Source organism: Corvus cornix, chromosome Z, assembly GCF_000738735.6.
Source record: "Corvus cornix cornix isolate S_Up_H32 chromosome Z, ASM73873v5, whole genome shotgun sequence".
NCBI lineage: Eukaryota > Metazoa > Chordata > Aves > Passeriformes > Corvidae > Corvus > Corvus cornix.
In genome coordinates, this window is record NC_046357.1 from 44,142,521 (window position 1) to 44,163,351 (window position 20,831).

Sequence of the window (20,831 nt, forward strand, 5' to 3'; positions counted from 1 at the left end):
CCTCACCAAAGGAATATGCAACAGTATTTTAGAACTTGGGATTAGCCTCAGTTACTTCAAGCCCTCCCCTACTTCCAAGTCCCAGCTTCCCCAGAATCACCCAGTGCTGCAAGCAGAAGGTAAGGCCATCTCTACAGGATTCCAGGCCATACAGCCAGGTGCCATCTTTAGCAAACAGTGGCTCTTCTAGGTGGCAAGCAAAAAGTCTCACCTTGTAGTTTGGTGAGCAGCAGTTGTATCACAGACAAAGCTTCTGTTCTTATGGATGTGTAGCTTTTGTTTTCTAAGGGATTTAAAGAAAACAGACAAGAAAACCCAAAACCACAGTGAGAACCAAATGCACTAACCTTACAAAAACCAGTCACCTCTGTGATCTCCAGACCATTTTTAGTAGCACAGTTCACTAAGCTCTTGTTTGTGCTGTCAGTCTGCAGTGCTCTTCAGTTAGGCACATTAGAAAGTCAACAACTGGAGGCTGACAACTCAATGTGTGCATTTCCTCTGCCACTACCACAGAGCTACTGCTCCTTACGTATTCCAACAGGGAAAAGAATGCTGCCATAGCTGCAGTGTGATGGCAGACAACTTCTGTGCATAATAGACTGTTCTGGTGAGTTGTACTGGCTAGAAACCATACAAATGGTAACAATCAGCTTTAAGTGAGGGTATGCATGAAACCCTATGCCAGCCATCAAGCACAAACTTGTCGCAAAAAGTTACTTGTTCTCTAAACTAAAATCTTATTAAGGTGAGGACCCTAGTCCTCATTCCATGAGGACTGATACCTAAAAGAAACTTTCTCCAAAGGGGTCTCTGAATTGGTAGCTAGCACTAAAGTAGGTGCTGTCTTTAAGCACATCAGAAACAAGACCACATGCAGGTACAAGATTGGGGGTACTACAGTCACAGGACAAGTGGGAACACTACTAAAGTAATGAAGAGGCCCATGACTGTCAACATGACACAGGCAGCACTTACATCCCCTATATATGGATGCCTTGCTCTGGTAGAGCACAAACTGCCTCTAAGCCTTGGAGCTTCATGTACTGGCTGAAAAAATCTGCAGTATCTTTTGGATACTTGGATACTATAATCTTGGATAGACAGTGCATATGTATCTAAAAAGTCTGAACAGTGGAGGAGAAAAGCTTGTGTTTCATTAAATCAGGAATGGCTTGATTATGTTCTGAGAGGTTGCACAGTCTGCTCTCTGCCCTTGCCTCCTCTTGCAGAGCTCTCTTGGACCAGAGGAATGCATTTCTCTGCGCACTGCACCCTGCACAGTAGTGTCTTGAACAGTGCAACTTCACAATAATCACACTGCAGTGCAAGGAAGGGCTATATGTTACCTCTGACAGCTTATGCTTATTCTGCATTTCCTCTACCACACAAACCTCCACAGGGCAACTGCATTAACAAGCAAATCATCATCCACCACAAACCAGCAGAAGTCCATTTACCTAAAGAATGGGTGATAGAGGAACAGGTTTCCAACAGTATTTCTGTCAAAGCCACAGGGTCAGAGTGCTCCTCATCAAACAGCATTAGCCTGTAAAATGCAAAAACAGTCAGGCACCCTGCATCACTGGCACAGAAGTCTGCTCAACTTCTCCAAGAATTCAGTGACATGAAGTTCATTAAACAGTTTCAAGCAACAAAGAGAAGACAAATCACTGAAGTGGACTGCAGAAAGAAGAATTACCCTTGAAAGTAGGCATTCATGGCTTGTAGCACTCCAAGCTGCACTTTCCACGTGCTCAGTTTCAGACGGTCACACATTAACTTGCAAAACTCTTGGCGATAGCAACCTACAGGAAAAGAAGGATATCACTGTGTTACCACAGGGCAAGGCAGAAGGAAACACACACTGGTCTGTCTCTGAAGTGCTCCTCAACAAGTGTGTTGAGTGACATCAAGCTAATCACTGCATATGACCAACTCAACATCCCATAACAAGTGACCCTGAAAATCTTCACATCAACTCATTCATTACAAATGCTGGCAGAAGAAACACCTGCATTACACACCCTGGCATGCTAATAAAAGCAACCTTTTCCCACCCCTCTCCAGGTATTCCCAATTCTTCCACCTTGTACCAGCTTTGATGCAAATGTAAACATGAGCAGCAGTTACGCTTTTCATTAGGCAAGCCACCTCACTCATCCTGTATGTCTACAAACTCAGAACACTTTCATGAAGCGAATTTAAGACAACAGTAAAGGAATTTTCCCAAGGATGGGTTACTTTGCAGGAAAGCTGTTGGGGCAGCTTTCTCACTGAAGACCCTTACAAACTGCCAGCAGTGAGATCCTGCATCTTCTCAAAAGCCTCCCCATTCTGCACATGATCTCCAGGTTCCTCCCTCCTTCTGCTTTCCATTTTAAGAGAAAATAGTTTGTTCTGCATTTAATCAGCTGACTTACGCTGTGTTTCTGGGCTCCTCGGCCAGGCTTTGCCCAGGGTCTCGAAGGCACAGATCAGGGACTCCATCTGAACCTCCTTCTCCCTCATGTCCTCATCCTCTTCATCGTGCTTTGGAAAAGCCGCTCCCATGCTCTCCAGAGAGTTCTGTGGAGGCCATGGGGGAAGGTGTGATTGACAGAAGGATGAGGGCAGGCTAGGCACACACTGCAGTGCAGCTCACTCTTCCCCTGCAGCCTGCACACACCCGCCCTCGTGCCCAGCTCTGGCGCTGCTGGCAGCCTGCAGAGGGGCACAGCAAGCTCTGCAGCCGGGCTCCCAAACATGCGCCTGTGCTACACGAGTCCCACTGGCAGAGCTGCAAGGCTCTGCTGATACTAAACACAAAATACTCTGCACAGCTTCCCAGGAGCCTTTTGCTGCCTGTAGAGTAGCCAGGAATTAACTTTCCATGTGGTAACAGGGCAGTGCTGGACATCACAGGCAGGACTCAGTCCAGAGAACGGTTGGGCTAATTCAGAATTTGGGCAGCACAGGTACAACCACCCCAGGGCTCATCACAGTCTGGTATTCAGCACCACCAAAGATCTGGCTGAGTGTGAGGAATCATCAGCTCTCTGGGCAGAAGCCTGGCATGCAGTCAGCATCATCGGGACTGCCACCACTTGGGTGTTCTGCTTTGAAAGAGAGAAAACTCTAGAAGTTGAACTGTCACCTTCTTTATCATGGGAAAGATGACATCAGCAAGTTCCTGGAACCGGTCTTCCTTTGTTGCCTGCAACACCCCAGCTGCGCAGCGCAGTGCCACCATCTTATACTTCAGGTTTTCTTTACGACATTCTTTCAGGAGAGCCTGGACAATATCTGTGATGGTGGGCTGACCAGGCACTGACTTCTGCAGCTCTGCACTGAAATGAAAGGCATATGGACACTATCACACCCATGTTAATCTCTTCCCAAAATCCGCTTTTCCCAGAGAGGAATTAATTCCTGTGGCCAGGCACTCAGTTGCCTACCAATAATAGTAACAGAAGTTACACTGTGGAGCTCTTCTTTACTCTTTCTCTGTTCTCCCTGTTTTATTTTCTTCTTTTCTCACATGCTTCTAAGGCACTTGCTCCCTCACTACTCTTCTACCTCTTCCTCTCTTTTCCCATTTAAGGTCTCCATCTTCCCCCTCAGTTTCTGCTTTCCTCTTAGCAACTGTGGCCTGTCAACATCCTCCTCTTCCTCTCTGAATCAACCATTTACTTCTGCAGGTCTCTCTGAAGCATCACTTGCTCCTCACACGCTGACAGGTGATCAAGATGGCAATGACAAACCTTCTAGAATCTCCTTAGTACCCTATAAGCAATAACACTGTACAACAACCTCCCTTTTGAGATCTCAGATCCTCAGATCACTCAAGGCACTTACCTACAGGCATAGACGACACTGGCAATGGCCTTCAACAGCTCCTCCTGCAATGACAAAAGAGACATCACTGAAAAGTGCCACACAGCCAAAATGCATAGTCCTGCTGCACAGGGCAAACCTTTGTATTCATTCCCCTGCAAGAGGCAGTGGGGATACATGCCTTTGACACCAGTTTGGAGAAGTAATGTTTGCCTGTCTCCTGCCACTCCTGCTGCAAAGGACTTAGCTTTCAATCTGCACAGAACTGGCAGCAGCACCCCATAGCACATGCCAGTACCCCTCAAGGCTAGAAATGGTGCAGTGGAATTAGTCTAAGTGGGAACCCAACTCCTAAAGCAATCTGAATTTCACCAGTCACTTCTGTATCTGCTAAATGCAGGGCAAAAGGCAGACTCCCTACATCAGCGTTCTGACTGCGCTGCTCTGCAGCACAGAACATTGCATTTCCTGGCTCAAGGGTGGCACGCTGCGGGGCTCACAGCAAACCACGAGGTGACAATTCCTTCTTTACCTTCCCAGTCCAGGTTCTCCCTGGCAGGCCTTGCAGCAGTGCAGAGAGCACCATCCCCAGATGTGGCGGTACAAGGGAGCCTGTCTGTTTGGCAATTGATGCCATGGCAGCTGCTCCCTGAGCTTTCATTTTCCAGGACTGGGACTGCAGAGCCTTCTGGGTGATGGATATCAACTCCTGCAAATACAGTCTGATCCCACCCTGAGTACCTGCACATCAAATGGAGGAAAACTGTAATTTGCCACAAAACAAACAAAAATTTGATCTTATTAAAAAAATAAAAAACACAACAAAAACACCACAAGCAAACAAGCCAAACACCACCTTGGAGAAAAAAACAAACAACTGGTTACAGATCTTTTGAGGTTTCTGGCCATGAGACACATCAGAAAGGCCTACTTCAGGCAAAGGGGTGAAGAATTCTTCCCAGCCTGATTGAAGCTGGGTTCTTTTCTAGGAGTTCCAAATAAAGTCTTTGTTGTGTGTTCAGACACCGAGCTCATTTCAGTGCTCCAAGATAGCAGACACTAGACATTGTGTTAACCTGTTTCTAAGGAATATAATGTCTTTTTTTTTTTTTCCCCCAAGAACAAGTCACTAGAAAACCTTTTTCAGCTCCTTTCTCAGACTCCAGAAAAGTCATCTGGTGACTGAGGAACCAGATCTGAAATCTAAAAGTGTCAGCAAAACAATACTATAATGCATCCAGATCTTCCTCCACAGACAGAACAGCCCTTCTATAGCACAGATTCATTCATTGAAGCTAAACTCAAAGGTATTATCACAGAGATCTCCAACACGAGACAAAGGCCAAAGGCCCTTGTCACTCTGAAGTGTGCAGCAGCCCCTAAAGGCTGGCATCAAAATTCCCAAAGATGTCTAGTTATCTGTACCATCAGGGCCATATTACAGTGGCATTCAGTATCTCACAATTTCAAAATACTTCTGAATGTGCCTGTCCATCCTTGTGATTAATGCCCCTGTAATTATTTTAATTAGCCAGAGAAGATAACCTTCATACAAGAAATCTAGAGCAAGGAAGAAAATGGAAACAAGCTTCCCAAATCTCTTACCATGAGAATTCTGTATTTTCAAATGGAATTCCAGAAAGCATGCTATTTCTTGTCCCATGCTTCCCAGAAAGCTTTATTATTCTTAACGCAACATACCAGGTACATTTTCCTGCCAAACTTCAGTCCACAGAGTAGAATTCTCTTTCTCTCCTTTCTCTTCTTCAGGAACTTCATGCATTCCAAGAAAAGCCAATGGCAGCACATGCTTGGCATGGTTCTTCAGTACATCTGGGCTGTAGCGTCCCACAGCATGCACAGTTAAAGCACACCCTGCTCTGTAAACTGGCTCTGAAGGAGCAAAACAAGCACATTATGACTGGGAAGCAGGATTATCCTTTTAACTGCTTGGTCTGCCTCTGGGGAAACAGAGTAATGCACGGTATTGTGTATCAATATAACGTATAGGAATTATTCAGACAGTGAAACCAAGCATCACAATACAGACCTGTTTCTTTACTAGCTTTTGCTATCACCAGGAACTTTTTCTGCACTGTATTCTGCAAGTGAATACCCCAAAAACAACATACCTTCCTTCTCCATGTACCAGCTGCTGAGTTTGTGCAGCAGCTTCTCAGTGCTACTGTCTCGGGAAGTCTGTAACAGGGAAGAGACTCAAATTATTCAAACGCTTCATAGAAGACCACCAATAAAAAAGCAAAATAAAACCTAAAGCCCAACTCACCCTGACTAGATGCCCCATAGCAAAGGCAAAAGACTTCTGTACCACGCTGTTGCGATCAGTCAGGCCACTAAGTAAAGCACTCATAAGTTTGCCTGTTGGAAGAGACTTTATTTTATCAAAAGCATCATGTTTTATTGCTATGGCAAGAATTACAATGGCCTGCATTTCATTACACTGCCTGAGTTTTTGCATTTTTCCTCATTGCATGTATATGGGGTTATAAGTCTATCTGCTCCTCATGTTTAAACTAGTGCTAGTGTTTTGCACACTTTGACTGATAAGGTTCCTATATGCAAGCACTCCAGCTGATCATGCTTTCAGCTTCATTTCTATTTTGCAACAGAAAGGTGATGTTCTTTCTAATATCAGAAGAGACCCAATGAAGCAAAGTCCCTGTTCATGGTCCCCCCATAGCTCAAGTTGAAGGAACAAGTGCATATTGACAGTGCTGCACTAACACAGGCATTGTAGCTCCAAGAAAGTAAAGAAATATTTTTGCCTATTCCTGCTCAGTACTATTCCGTCAACTCCTTCCTCTACCTCTTCGAACTTGTTGAGGTACTGAACCTACTCCAAGCATGCCAATCTCAAACCAAAAAAGTAACTTTAAACAGCTCTCTGATTAAAATATATGTGTAAAGATCATTCTTGTGCTAAAACCAAGGGAAGAAACACCACAGCAACAAAAAGCACCTTGAAAACCTGATATTAGAGACAAACCTTACCTGAATAAGGTGTTAAGTCTTGAGGGCACTGTGTGGTTAATGACACAATTACACTGGCACAGCCCCCCTGGAAGATTGCAAGGGAAAACAAAGGTAGGATAAAGCAATATTTGCCTCTGGTCATTACTGTAAATACTTGTTGTGGTGCTACCTGCACTTGTTAGACATGATCTAGACCCACTCAGCCTCTATTCTCATAAGCCAAGAGCAGTAAAGGTAGAACCAGTAAAAGTTTGCAAAACATGAATGACAAGAATTGAAATAGAAAGTGAAAAAGGACCCACACTCAGGATAGATGATCCTAGAAGATTTACAGCAATCAAGGACAACCTTCTGCACTCATGTGTCACACAGCACAGCAACCATGTAGCCTAGAGTAGTTTAAGGCAGCACACATTCAGAAACGTGATGTAATGGAGTGGGACTCATGTCAAATGACTCCAGTACGTATGAACCCAAGCTGCTGCTTTAAAAGACATAGTCAAAAGAACCATATTTACATTGACACTGCTCTATATTCCCTTCTTCATTTCTAAAAGAACTACTAAAACCACAGACGTACCTTTGTGCCAAGGCCAACTCCACTTTTGATCAGTTCACACAGCCGAGGAACCAACTCTCCAAGGACAGACACATCCAAATACTGCAAGCTCTAGAGAAAGGCAAAAGAGAGGGGGAGAGAGAAAAAAGAACAAAAATAAGAAAAAAGAAAGGTAATGGTGGCAGACTTAAGTTGGTGTACTTCTAGCTGAGGTTGCCTCAGCACTGCTGGCTGGTCCTCAGCTGAATCACAAGAGTTTGCTGCATGATGAGAAAAAGCCAACAAGAAGCGCCTTCCACCACACACAGATTCTCTTGTCCCACTTCTCTGCTGAGCTGACCTTGCTAAAACTCATTAGCTGGAACTGATGTACTCCTGCACTCCAACTTTTCAGGAAGCCTGAAAGTAACACACTAGTGAGAACGAGGTGAAAAGGGCGTGTGTGTCTTAGGACAAAACCCAACATCTCCCCAGGTCTCTGAAACCAGGAAGTAGTAACATATCCAAACTAAACAATGAAATGAAAACCAGTTAAGACAGTTTTTAAACAGGTCAAGACATACAAATGTATGGTATAAATGACATAAAGGTACAAGAGGGATGTGATTAGTATAGTTTTTAATCTGCTATGCCTAAAATGCCACTGGGTGAAACAGAAAGCCTCATGTTACCAGCACACAGTCTGCAGAGGGGAGATCCATTCTCTAGCAAATTCAAGGATCACATACTAAATGAAGGTAACTATTTCTGAGCTTCCAAAGTAGGAGCAACTGTTACTTCACCCTCCAGCACTGGTATGGTGAAGGAAATTATCCACATAATCTCCCAGCCAGCTCCAGAATATAGAAGAGGTTGCTCATAGGCCAGGACATCTTCACAATACTCCAGGGAAGCCATTACTATCTCTCCCCTACCCTAGGAAATCCCAATCAATGATCAGGGCACTACAACTGTCCCCCCACGGCTGGCAGGGTAGAGGCATCGCCTGGAGGAGGGACAGCAGCAGCTGCTGCAGCCAGCAGGTTTGCAGCAAGTACACTTTTACATGGAGCCTTTCATTCCCAACTGCTTTACACTCTATAAATAGAGATCACTTCACCTGACACCAAAACTCAATTCCACACGCTGTTATGTACAGGAGGGCTTGCTGTTGCTGTTTTTCCTTAAGTAGAGGAAACAATAAACTACTCTGGTGGCTATAGCTCCCCTAAAACTTCCTCAGCCCTCACATCCTCTACCTGCCCACATGCCCCTGGCTGTGTGCAATACCTGAGCAAAAAAGGGGGAACTTTTTTGGGAAGGGACAGGTTCTTACAGAGGACAGGGAGTTCTTCCATGACAGATCCTACAGTACAGCATCTGGGCATCAGCAACTCCTCCTCCAACAGCAGGAAACTCTGGTGCCAAACATCACTTGCTGACAGTGCTTTCAGTGATATCAGCATTTTCTCTAAATATCTCCACCATGGAAGTACAGGCAAGGCCCAGATAGGAGTATCTAAGGTACCACAAGGCAATGGTTGAACAGCAATTGTGCCTTACAAACAATGACTATCATCAGTTGAACGCCCAGGTGAGAAGTTGATTTTGGAGCTGTGGGCCAGAGATTAAGAGAAATGGTAGCTAACATATGCCACAACCATCTGAGCCCACATCCAAAGAAAAGCACTTGAAGGATGCCCTCTTCATCAAAGCAGGCAGGTCTTCAGATGAAGAAACAATCCATCTAATTCCAAATGGAGCCAAAGTTATTCACAACTGATCTGAGGGGCAAGCACTGGTGGCATGATGAGAAGTCTGTACATAAAAAAAAGTGGACAGCCAGCCACATGGAGATGTGATAATAAAATGAACCCTGAAGAGATATTTCGTAAAGCTTCCATGTCAATTCTTATTCTTCTACAACATACCTTACGCTGGAATCCTTCTGAAATAAATACTTACCATGTTAATGGTTTCCATCATGGGAGATGACTTGACAGCACTAAGTCTGGCACTATCCATTGCAGTCTAAAAGAAAAAACCAACATGAAAAAACCCCAAACAAACGCAAGTGTAAACACAACATGAAAACAGTAGAAAGGGCAACATCAGCTGTACTCACTACCTCATGCTAAAATCCATTTCAGATGCATAGAGAAAGCAATTTTGCCTATAGACTATGAATGTTTCCCTTTCAGAGGCAGATGGATGTTCTAGAGGGAGGGAGAGAGGGAGGGAAAACAAAGGGGAGCAAAAGAGATAAAATCCCACACTGAACTGTTCACATTGCTCACTCCTTTTTCATTTGCAAGGGCTAAGTTTGACCCTCTTCCCTCCCACAATGAAATTAACTAAATTTGCCTCTAGTCAGTGGGTTTCAATCACTTTGCCAGAAGACTGTGATTGATTAATACAGTTCTTTGACAAAAATTAAAGGACACAGTGCTGCCAACATCCACCTCCAGCCCATAGTGCTATGGCACACCTTCCAATTTAAGTTACATGAAGTCCTGAAGTTAATCCCTTGGGAAAAACAGCTGTGGCATTTAAAAACAGATTACTAAGATTTCTCTTCACTTTTGGAAATATATAGTGGTTTAGGGAATACAAATAATCCAAATCCTTCAAAAACACTCCCACATTTGTCCAGCCATATTGTGTAACCAAACTTTTTAGTAACTTATTAGCTATTTTTCTTCGCTTTTTGAACACCTCTCTACCAATCTGCTGTTCTTCTGTTCACTGAATGAAGATTAAATATTTGTTATCTCTGTTCTGTTGATACTTTCCCACTATAGCTGCACTTACTTTCTCTTGATCTGTTGCAGAAAGACTCAAATAATTGAGGACTTGAGGCTCCAGCACACTCAAGGATTCCAACAGGGCTGGGATAAGTTTTGGTGCATGAGGTTTCAGCATAGACCCAGCACTTTTACTGATCTTCACCAGAGTGTTAATGCTGGAAAATGATTAAAAGGGAAGATCAACAGAGGTACACACAGACTGATCTGAAAAGTCTCTCTGATCTACTGTAATCCAGATACACCAATATAAATCTTCCTTCAAACAAAATCATGTGTATTTTTTTGTTTAAGCAAAATTATTCCCTAGCCCTGAGCTTCCAAGGGATGTTATGTTATATTCTGGCCAGAGATTATTTACTCTGGCCCCGGAATCACAAAGGTAATGGGCAAAGAGGCAGTACTGCAGACAGATGTGGGAAGAAATCATACACCCTCATGTTTTAAAGGAGCACTGGGCAAAGTCACCTTGGGACGTCTACTGTCTCTGCCCAAGAAAAGACAAGTTACAGTAACCTATTCAAACTCTGCTAGTCAGTTTCAGACTGATCACATCTCTCATGCTCCCTTTTGACAAATGGTTTTCATATCTTCAGAAGAACGAAAAAAGTTCAAGAAATATTCACTATAATTTGTTAGAAGCCTTCTAGTCTAATAATTATTTTTGTGAAGACCAGTTAGCTACACTCCAACTCTGAATTTTCCAGTTTTTCTGTCCTTCAGTCAAAGGAAAGAATAAACAAGGTTACAAACTGACAAGCATATGAAGTCCCTACACATGAAGGGACATTGAACTGTTACAAGACATAAAATGTATTTGAACAGCATGACCAAATGCAGTCACGTCTCGGATGTGAACTGTCAATACTCACAAGCACTTGTGAAATCAGACATGACTGTTTGAAGAACCATGAGACTTTTTGTTTGCAACCAGAACAGATATGCCAGTCCCAAAGGACAGCCTTAGCACAGCACACTGCTTGTGGATCAGCCTGCCATTTGCACACGGAGAAAAGAACTTCCTGCTGGGAACTGAATCCGTGCATTTTTAGAGAGGCCACAAACTCCCAAAAGACATGCAGAGTTCTCAGGTCTGCTGTTTAAACGACGTGAAAAAAGAATTCAGCAGGAAAGCTCTTTCGGAGAGCAACTTGTCACTTCAAACACAAAGAACATTCTGCAACTCAGGTGAACAAGCTTGGTGTCTTTGGGGCAAATCATGACCTGACCCCCACGTGCAAAACTAACCTGAGAGATCGGACTTCAGCAACTGTGCTTACTATTCCTTTGTCTAGGAGGCAAGGGAGCAACACAGCTATCGTCTTCTGACCTGCTGCTCCTTTAGCGGGATCACACATTTTCACACAGACCTGGGGACAGGTGAGAATCAGTGCTGCAAACATGTACAAACCTCCCCCTCAGATTACTTCCTTCAGACACAAGAAGCCAACAGCAACTAGACAAACTGCTCATAGCCAAGCCTAGGCTCTGTTACACCTTCATCTTCTCTCCACAAGGTAGTAAAGCCCTAAAACTCACTCCTAAAAGAGTTTCAACTACAGTCAACTTCCAGAAAAGGCAAATTCAGAGCCTAGCAGGCCTTGACCTGAATCTGGATGAAGAGATGAACCAAACGGCCTCTCAGTTGAAGGACAGCCTATCTCAGCCACAGGGACTCAATCATTCTATGCGGCAGAGCAGCAAGTCCCAGATGAGAACAGATTCTGCAATCGCAACATTTCACAACATTTTGGGACCAGATCCTCTCTTGCAGCATTAAAATGTCATGCACTATGAAGACTGTGATTTCAAACACAGTGCTTTCGATCCACTGCCACCAATGTGACTTTTTTAGAGGATTACCAAACAAAATATTAAGTGATATATGTGTACTACACCCAAAAAACCTTGCCAGTAACAGCATCACAGAGAAGTCCATATACAATTACTCTGTTTCATACCAGTGAAGTACCACCAGGCTAGGTCAACTAGATCAGTCAGTCTTGTGTTGAAGTTACAGTAAGTTTACTTAAATTCCATCCCCAAGTAAGGAAAAAAAAAATCAGAGGAAAAAAACCCAGTTTATTATATCCTTCCTTTGCTCATATAGAACTTAACATCACATTACCCTCAAGCAGCAGGACTTCACTAGGCATCAATAAAAGTACAGGGAAGTATGTGTTGATGCTTATTTTGATTGCTTTCTAGGGGGCTGTTCAGTCTTCCACAACTGCGTCTTACACTAGAGATCCTCTCAAGACAACAGTCTATGGTAAATACAGTTTGTGGTCACTCCTGACGTCAAAACCATACATGTCTTGGCTACATGTGCATACGACAAAATTGTAGACTTTTACCTTGCTTAAAGTTTTTAGGGCTAGTTCTGCTGCCTTTCGCACAGTCTCCTAAAAAAGAAGTCAACAATCATTTCTGCTATTTTTATTCTTCTAGAATGATTCATATTAATTGATAAGCATTAACACTCATACTGACAAGGCTATCTTCATGGCTAATTAATATATTTAAAAGAAAGTATTACAGCATTGTTAAAAGAAATTCTTGCTTTGATCCATCTGAGTATCTGGTACAATCAATAGATTAACAGACCTCAAACCTGGAAGGAACCAAAGACTCTGACTTCATATATGCAAGTCATTTCAGCACACAAGCAGCCCAAAAGAAATGTTTCTATATTCAAAATTAAGCAACTACTCAGGAATCCTTTTATATCAAGGAAAAGTCCCAAATCATCTAGAATAACCACAGCAGGAACAAAACCCAACACTTCAAACATACAGAGAATTTCCAAGGTATGGCATGGAAATTTTACTTGCAAGGAGCATGAATTCCTAGTCTGCTTAATACTCAAAACTCCCATTGGCTTCAAGCTGACTTGTCAGAGAATTTCTCTTTAAACACCTCAGAGCTTGATCATTGTACTGTTTGTTGAAGATTCCTATTCAATTCTCAGTTCCATTACCTTAATGTCATCTTGCACTCTGAACAGGACTTCCCAGATCTCTGGAAGCTTGTCTATGATGTCATCCAAAGGTCTTCCTCTTAGTAAGTCATTTAGTGCCAGACAACTGCAAACAGGGAATTTTATTTCTTTCACACGGTGTCCTTACTTGATATAGGTGTATATACAAAGGCATGCTTATAAATACAAATAAATAGCTTTAAAAACTGAGAACTGTTTCACATTCCTTACTTTCCCCAAACCCTAGATCTACTCTGTCACAAGAATGTCTCCTTTAGCAGAGAAAAAAAATGCTCAGTCATTCAGGTAAAACCTGAAACAGCTGATAGGAAGTGAAAAAGGCTGCTGTGGTGAAAATTGCTACTGCAAACATTCCAGTGACAAAATTGTATTAGTGTTCTTTTCTTTAAGCATAGGATAAGAAACCAAAATGGTATAAAGTATGGAATTGATATTAAAATGGAGGTTTTCAATACAGCACGGCTACAAACCATTAAAAACATAAAGCAGTTTATTAAAAATGGCATCCTGCTGCCAAGTACATAATTGTCAGATTGACAAGGTTTTCTAAGAGAAAGCATTATTTCAGATTTAAGGATAGGCAAGAACTAGTAACCAGAAAACTCATTCTTCAGAGAATGTAGTTTAGTATAAAGCTACAAGCAATAAAAAATTTCAGGCATATAGCTTCAAGTATCATACTTCCAAGGGCAGGCTACAAGGCTGGGCTCTACCCTCATGAGAGGACGTGTCCTCTTTTCCCCCTCAACTTCTTCAGGTTAACAAGTTTATGGTGAACAAGAATTGAGTTCAAAGACAAATCTAATACTTTTCCTAGCAATACCTGGATTCTCTGATCCTCCAAAGACTGCTGGTTAGGTTACTGATCAAATCCTCAAGAACTTCCTTCATGTACTTATCAACCTATAATTAAAAAAAGGAAGAATCATGAAACAAGCACAGCTATGCATCCTTGTCCTGTACTCTGTAAAAAAAGAGTCCTTTTGGACAATACAACCTGCTTTCAGCCACATCAGATGAACTAATGCTTGCCAGTGCTGCGCAAACTTTCTCTGACTGTGCTTTAGACATGCCATTCTCTGCACTGCTCGAGTGCTTAACATTGTGAAAGATGCAATAAGAAAAGTCCCCCAGGCCTTTATCAACTGAACTGTTAAAATGCAACACCAAACGTGCATTTACTCAAGAAGCAGTTGTGCTTTGATGAGGGATCAGAGTGAATGACTTCACATTAAGATCAGCTTTCCTAGGAGAAAAGATAGCAAACCCGATTCCAAGCCTTGCAGAACCAGAGCAAGAGCATCTTATGAAAAACACTTACTCCTGAAATACACCTAGGAGGAGTTCTCAAATGGATGGAATAGCCTCCATCCATGGGCTTCCTCCCACTTTAAAAACTGAGGAACTATATTTAGATGCTCTTGCTTTAGGAAGGCATCTTAGGCCATAAGGATTCCTGAAGAGTTCTCATAGGCAATATCAAAGCAATATCAACGTGGAAAGACCCCACTGTAAGTAAATAATAAATTTTAATGCTGGCTGCACAAACAAGGTCTGGAATATCCTTTCACATATGAGAGACAGTGCAAAACCTTTGCACAAGCTCCAGCTCATCCCTGGATTCCAACACCTCCTTTCCAGGGCAGTACCTCACCCCTTTCTGCACAGCCCGTCCTTTCACAAAGTGCACCTGTCCCATGAGGATCTCTGATACACTGCTGGCTGGCAGCAAACCCCCTTGCTGCACTTTGCTGGTCACTCACCATCGACTTGTCAGTGACCAACGCATTCCAAATGCTGGTCATTGCCTGTCGAATGCCCAGGTTGGGGTCAAACTGGTAACGGTAGAGCCGGGGAAGAAGCTGGGGCAAAAATGGAGCCAGCTGCTCTCCAGCCTTGGCAGCTATCACATTGAAACCAAAAGCTGCTCCCTGAAATGACAACAAAATAGTATTTGCTGAAACATTGCTCACTCCCTCAGTTATTGCTCAGTGGGCACACCACAGTCAGGGGCAAAGCTGACTGACATAGTTCAGATTTAGACCAAATCAAAAGGACTAGAATGGTACTAGAATTAGCCCATCCTCACTGCTACAGCACCACAGTGATCTCAAGCATACAATCACACTCCGCAGACAACATACTACTTCAAAACTTTCTTCCAACCTTTATTTCAAGATACTGATTGATCTCATTTGCAGAAGTAGTACTGGTGAATTAAAACTATGAAGATTTAAATATGTTCTTCCAAAAGAGATTCTTGGCAAAACTGGTGAGGGTGTGCCACTGCTTCCGTACAACTCTGCTGCTTTAGAAGAATTAGAATAACTTAGCAACCACTAAACGAAAACCAAAATAACTCCATCTTATTTCTAAAACCTGAAATTTCTGGGGAATATAATTTTGCATCTGTCTATATTTACTTTAAACTTAAATATTCTTTTATGATCTTTTCTTTCTTCAACACTATCAGTTCCACTGTCATTTCTAATACAGTGGAAATTATGCTTGCCTGTGAAGTCCCATGGGATTTGGCAGGATAGCCCAAGAAGAAATTACTCAATGAAAGCAGTGCCTCTACTGACTTCATATTTTCTGACTTTCAGTGTCAAAAGCTGCCACTCAAAAGCCCCCACTAAAGACTTCACAGGACAGGATGTGTTGTTTGGGTTAATCTAGAAAACAGCAAGACACATTTTCAGTTACAACCATGAAAAGCAAGAAGTTGCAGAAAGTGTAAGGAAAAGTGAGGCATCGCCTGCAAGGCCCTGAACAGCATGCTCTGTCTAGCTCTTATTGGGGCTTTAGGGCACCTAAACTTCAACTTAAAAGATTCTGCAAATTCTATAAATACCAAAGGTCAACCCACATCTTCTGAGTGGATTTTCTTGACTAATCCTGGCTGGAGAAATTCCACGAAGGTCAGAAACTTCACTATGCTCCTGTGCTTTTGAAGTCACAGTGCAAAGAGGGAGGTCTTGAGAGATGTACTGAGTTGTCAAATTCTGGATGAAAGTTAAAGCTGGGACTTGCTTTTTGCACTAGGTGGTGTTGTCAGAGACTCAAAACAAGTTCTTTCATGCTTTTGTAAAGCCAGTGAAAAGAGTACCCGCATCAGAGCTCTGAATAGTACACTTAAATGTTCAAACTTACGACGCTCCTTTTTCTACCTGGAAGTGGATACAATAGTATTTTGGCTTTGCTGAAGCTCCCAGATGGTTTAAAGTATCAAAACTTGAGTTTAAAAGGGATACTTTTGACAACAGTGCTTTTTAGCAACTTGTTGCTGATTACTTTTTGCTGTACCTCTTCAGATAGAAAAGATCACTTTCTCTGGCATCCAAAAATTCAACCAGTTTTGAAAATATTGTCACTGTTTGAACACATTAAGGACTGTCTTTCTAAGCACACTCAAAAAATAAAAGGATCTCAGTTGATTCAGAGGCAAATGCAGGATTATGTGAACACTCTGATACTGAAGTTTTGTTATAAGAATTTCAAGTAATCCTAAATCTTTTCATCAGGCTGCTAAATTTGCCTTGGACTGATACCAAAGCATCAATGCTCTCCACATGCAGCTCTCCATAAATCATATAACCACAAATAGGGAAATGCAGTTTTGTTTCCAGAGTTCACAGTGGGAAGTCACATGAAAGCAGAGCATTACCTTTCGAGAATTCCACATGGCATGATGGTTGGCCAGATTCATGAATTTGTACACCAGGTCTGGCTGATTGAGGTCACTAGCCAGTGAACAAAGCTCCTTGTAGGTAGAAAGACCTTGACTTTGAAAAGCAGAAGGGAAATCAGTGTTACTACTTTTAGGTACACAAAAGCTATAAAACCTAAATCTATTTTCAGTTCACACCCTAAAGCAGGCAGAGAAAGGTGGGCAGCACATTTGTATCACATGGAATTAAGTAACTTAGAGAACAAGAAGGAACAAAAAGTTCAGGAAGCAGATTTTTAAGGGAATTCTGTTTCAGCACGACTGTCTCTGTCATTGAGACTGTAAGCAAACTTACCCATCTGGGGTTTTACTCAGACCTCCCTGAAATACCACAGTTTCTCCAGTCATCTCATGTTTGGCTCTGATAGAAAAGAGGTCCACTATTAGCATTACACTTGAATACACTGCACACTATGGAACAGATAGTTTTGCTTTATTAACTCAGTAACTTCACAAGTTGTTTCAGTTCCAATCCCACAAAAAACAAACAGGTGTGCAAAGCTACAACACACTGCAAAGAATGTGACTAACCTTTATCATTTTAACAATAAGGAGACATTACAGCAAGTGAGAGTTTTGCTGTGCAGTCAGAAGGTAGAAAGACAAAATACAGAATGATGGCTTTTTAGTTCTGCCCACACATGAGCCATATAACGGACAACAAATCTCTACACCAAAAAAATACCATTTCCATTCATCGTATTTCTTCCTGCTTACCACCACTGAATCCCTACACTCCAAGCCTAGGTCTTTATCAGTCAGCAGCCAAACCCACACCAGGTTAGACAGCAGAAGTCTATTAAAGAGCATTTCCAACACTGACCAATATGATCTCTAGCTGTGAGTCTTGTAAGACCACTATTTTTCACACTAAAGCTGACAAGCGATCATTAACACCACTTCCTTAGCAAAAGGTACTTTTCAGCACAAGCAAGTCCCCACTTCTGCAACATTCACAATGTGCAGACCTGCTGCAAGTGGTAATTGTTCTCTGCAATTACACAATGCAGCAAGTAGTAAATCTAACCAAATCCCAACTCATTTGAACTGCTTGAATCAGGACTGACACATTATTTTGAAGCTTTGTTGAATAGAACAAAACCAGAACAACTTCAGCCACAAAATACTCTAAGCCAAAATAAGAAATTCCTCAGTTTGACTCTCTGAGAATGGATATTGGCTTGCCCTTGGCCCCAAAACATCTATTTCTGCACAAAAAAAGGGCACATTTTTATTCTCATCACACACAACGCAGAGCACTCCCTCACTGGGTTCTCAGTTCACTGTACCTTTTCCCAGTCATAAGGGTATCAACGAGCGTAGTGACTAGCTCTTGCTGATCCTGTTCACTTCCTAGTTCATATATCAGCCCAAGACCTTTTGAAGCAACATCTTGACTAAGCTCTGCAAGAGATTTTACCGAGTAAAATTCAAGATAAGCACATAAATTAGCAGTACACAAATTTCAAAAGCAAGGTTCGACCAAAATCAGGGTGTAGCAAACACAGCTCTGTGCTGCACTTCACTGCTCTCCATTTCAGTGCAGATCTAGTCTGTCAAGACAACAAAGTTTGCGTTTTGAAGCAGCAATTTGTTCTGAAGGCACAAACCAAATCAAATTAGGTTACATCTTCACATAAGTATTGTTACTGCAAGTTTTGGAACAGCAAGAAGAGTTCCAAGAGCCATAGGTATTCTGACACGCTAGTGGCACCTGAAATCATTCATGGTAATACTCTCTTCAGCTTCAGGGAGCTTTGCATAGGCTGCTGGACGCCACTCTTTCCACTAGGTGCCATGGGTAGTGCTGTAAGCCAAAATGTGCTAGCTTGAAGAGGCCTCAGAGTTCCTGAACATGCAGTTTCTGTTCATGTTCATCCTGCTGCCCATAACAGAGCACAAGTAATACCACTTCTGCTACTACAGTCTGAAGGGGCAAATGCAGTGTGCTTTTTTAGCAAAACACACAAAAAAGCTGTGCTTCTTATGTGATGCCTAGAAATCACTCCTATTAATGTAAGAAATGGGAAGTTTCTACATTCATCTTTTAACGCTGACTGAGTGTAGTTGACTTTCTGCCTGTTCCAAGATTCCCTCCAGTCTGATGGATACACACCAAAATACACAATTCTTAAGATACAATAGTACTTACCATCACTATCTGACAGAATTGAAACAAACGCACTCTGAATATCCTTGAGATGAGACTGTAAGATGAGAAAAAAGGACATTATTTTGGATACTTTGTTTAGTCTCCAGGCAAGTTTCTAACAGGTAAACAGAGGCTACTGTATCAATGGAGTTGCCTATTTGAGCTACACCTACGACAAGAACTGCACTTTTTTCCAGACACACAAGTAGCAGCCTGACTGCCACTCACAGAAGATAACAATTAATTGCCCAGCCCACCATATACATATTCCATGCCATTAGTAAACCACATATTTTATTTTCTTTGTTTAATACAAAGCAGCAATGCATCATAAATCTGGCTTGCAGCCAGACGGGGCTTTCTTCATCCCTGACCTGGTGGGTTTTACCACCTTCCTACAAGGCGCACTGTTAGATGAGTGCAGTACGTGACAATGTTTTATATGTAACAGCTTACATTCGCAAAGCAGCTTGTCCCAAAGCTCTTTATCAATACTGGGAGAGCATAAAATGGTTACTTGGTGCTATCACTGTGAATAGTACCTCTATGCAGATAGAGGACACTTTGGTTGAGAATGTTTTATTTAGTCCTTGTATAGGACTTTTCACATTCCCTCATTACAGACAAGCACTTGAAATACAAGGTTCCTGAAGCGTACCAAAAAACCCACAGTACCTGAAGCACCTAACTGCTCCTAGGTACCAAAGTTGTGATAAACACCATGAAACAAATGAGTTCAGTTGTTCTCCTCCTTCCCCTCCTAGACCTCTCTTAAATATTTTCCAAATATAAATCCTAAACACTATACAGATAGCAATCTCTTCTTCCCAAGGGAAGATGTACTGCTACTGCATCTTATAAAAGCTATTTACACTGAGGTTACTCTGACTTGGATGCAAGTCAGATGTTTACAAAGGTGACAAACACCCTTGTTCATCTGCCAGATAATCTGTTCCTCTAGAAACAAAAGACAGGCCATGTCTCAAAAAGACCTCAGTAAGGACTGCACCAGCATGGGCAGAAAAGAGGCAGTAGAAGTGAAGGGGAAGGAAGGGACAGAAACAAGGTGAGAAGCAAAAACTAGGGGCAAGGAGCCAGTGCTAGGAAAAGGTATATTTCTTACCTTAATTGCTTTGTGGGCGCTCAGCTTCTTCACCAATGACAGAAGCCAGATGCAAGCTGCCTGCCTAACATGTGGGTTGGGACTGATGATGTGCTTATTCAAAATAAGGTCTAGGACCCAGGGAACCACGTCATTCACTTTCAAATCTATATGAAAAAAAATAAAGGTGCAGGGGAGGACCTTTGAGAATTACCCATTTTAATATCAAAATAATGAAAAACCTAATAAACCCAAAAGTACTCAGGTGACACCTTTATCTCCGCTTATCTAGGAAGTCACTGGAGTCACTGGGAAAATAATAATAGTAGAACAAATAATAGAAGTACAGAGTCCTAAACCTTCATGAACATGTTTCAGAGCCTGTGGCCAAGAAGAGGTACCATTCACGTTGCCTAAGACTCAGGGCACTATTTTTCTTTTTCTGTTAGGACTCAAAATCTCTGGAGCAATGGCAAGCCTTAATTTCTACCACATGCTCAGCTTTGTGTACACTAGACATCTAAGACCACTCTCACAAAATTAAAATGTGTTTGCAGGTCTGAGGCTGTTGCCTGATTTGAAGTTAGCACTTTGTCACAGTTGTATTTCAATGGGTACAAAATCTTAGTACTTAAATAAAATTTCTGCATTTATTGCATGTAAATTTCACTTAATTGTATCACTTGAAGTTGTT

General features: G+C 42.2%; 1 protein-coding gene across 3 annotated transcripts in view; it reads right to left on the reverse strand.

Moving 5' to 3' along the window:
* Nucleotides 1-20,831, reverse strand: part of ECPAS (Ecm29 proteasome adaptor and scaffold) — a 60,359-nt gene that overhangs the window by 3,426 nt on the left and 36,102 nt on the right. For all 3 annotated transcript variants that reach the window (XM_039566644.1, XM_039566643.1, XM_039566645.1), the window contains 24 exons: nt 20,159-20,304; nt 19,036-19,090; nt 18,173-18,287; nt 17,179-17,244; nt 16,821-16,938; nt 14,917-15,084; nt 13,977-14,056; nt 13,133-13,238; nt 12,510-12,557; nt 11,401-11,522; nt 10,160-10,310; nt 9,314-9,379; nt 7,391-7,480; nt 6,829-6,895; nt 6,104-6,195; nt 5,949-6,015; nt 5,518-5,709; nt 4,349-4,557; nt 3,838-3,881; nt 3,137-3,329; nt 2,424-2,568; nt 1,703-1,808; nt 1,461-1,549; nt 212-283 (listed from right to left, as the gene is read on the reverse strand). In XM_039566644.1, coding sequence (XP_039422578.1) covers nt 212-283; nt 1,461-1,549; nt 1,703-1,808; nt 2,424-2,568; nt 3,137-3,329; nt 3,838-3,881; nt 4,349-4,557; nt 5,518-5,709; nt 5,949-6,015; nt 6,104-6,195; nt 6,829-6,895; nt 7,391-7,480; nt 9,314-9,379; nt 10,160-10,310; nt 11,401-11,522; nt 12,510-12,557; nt 13,133-13,238; nt 13,977-14,056; nt 14,917-15,084; nt 16,821-16,938; nt 17,179-17,244; nt 18,173-18,287; nt 19,036-19,090; nt 20,159-20,304 — 2,607 coding nt within the window. The remainder of the gene's footprint in view (nt 1-211; nt 284-1,460; nt 1,550-1,702; nt 1,809-2,423; nt 2,569-3,136; nt 3,330-3,837; nt 3,882-4,348; nt 4,558-5,517; nt 5,710-5,948; nt 6,016-6,103; nt 6,196-6,828; nt 6,896-7,390; nt 7,481-9,313; nt 9,380-10,159; nt 10,311-11,400; nt 11,523-12,509; nt 12,558-13,132; nt 13,239-13,976; nt 14,057-14,916; nt 15,085-16,820; nt 16,939-17,178; nt 17,245-18,172; nt 18,288-19,035; nt 19,091-20,158; nt 20,305-20,831) is intronic.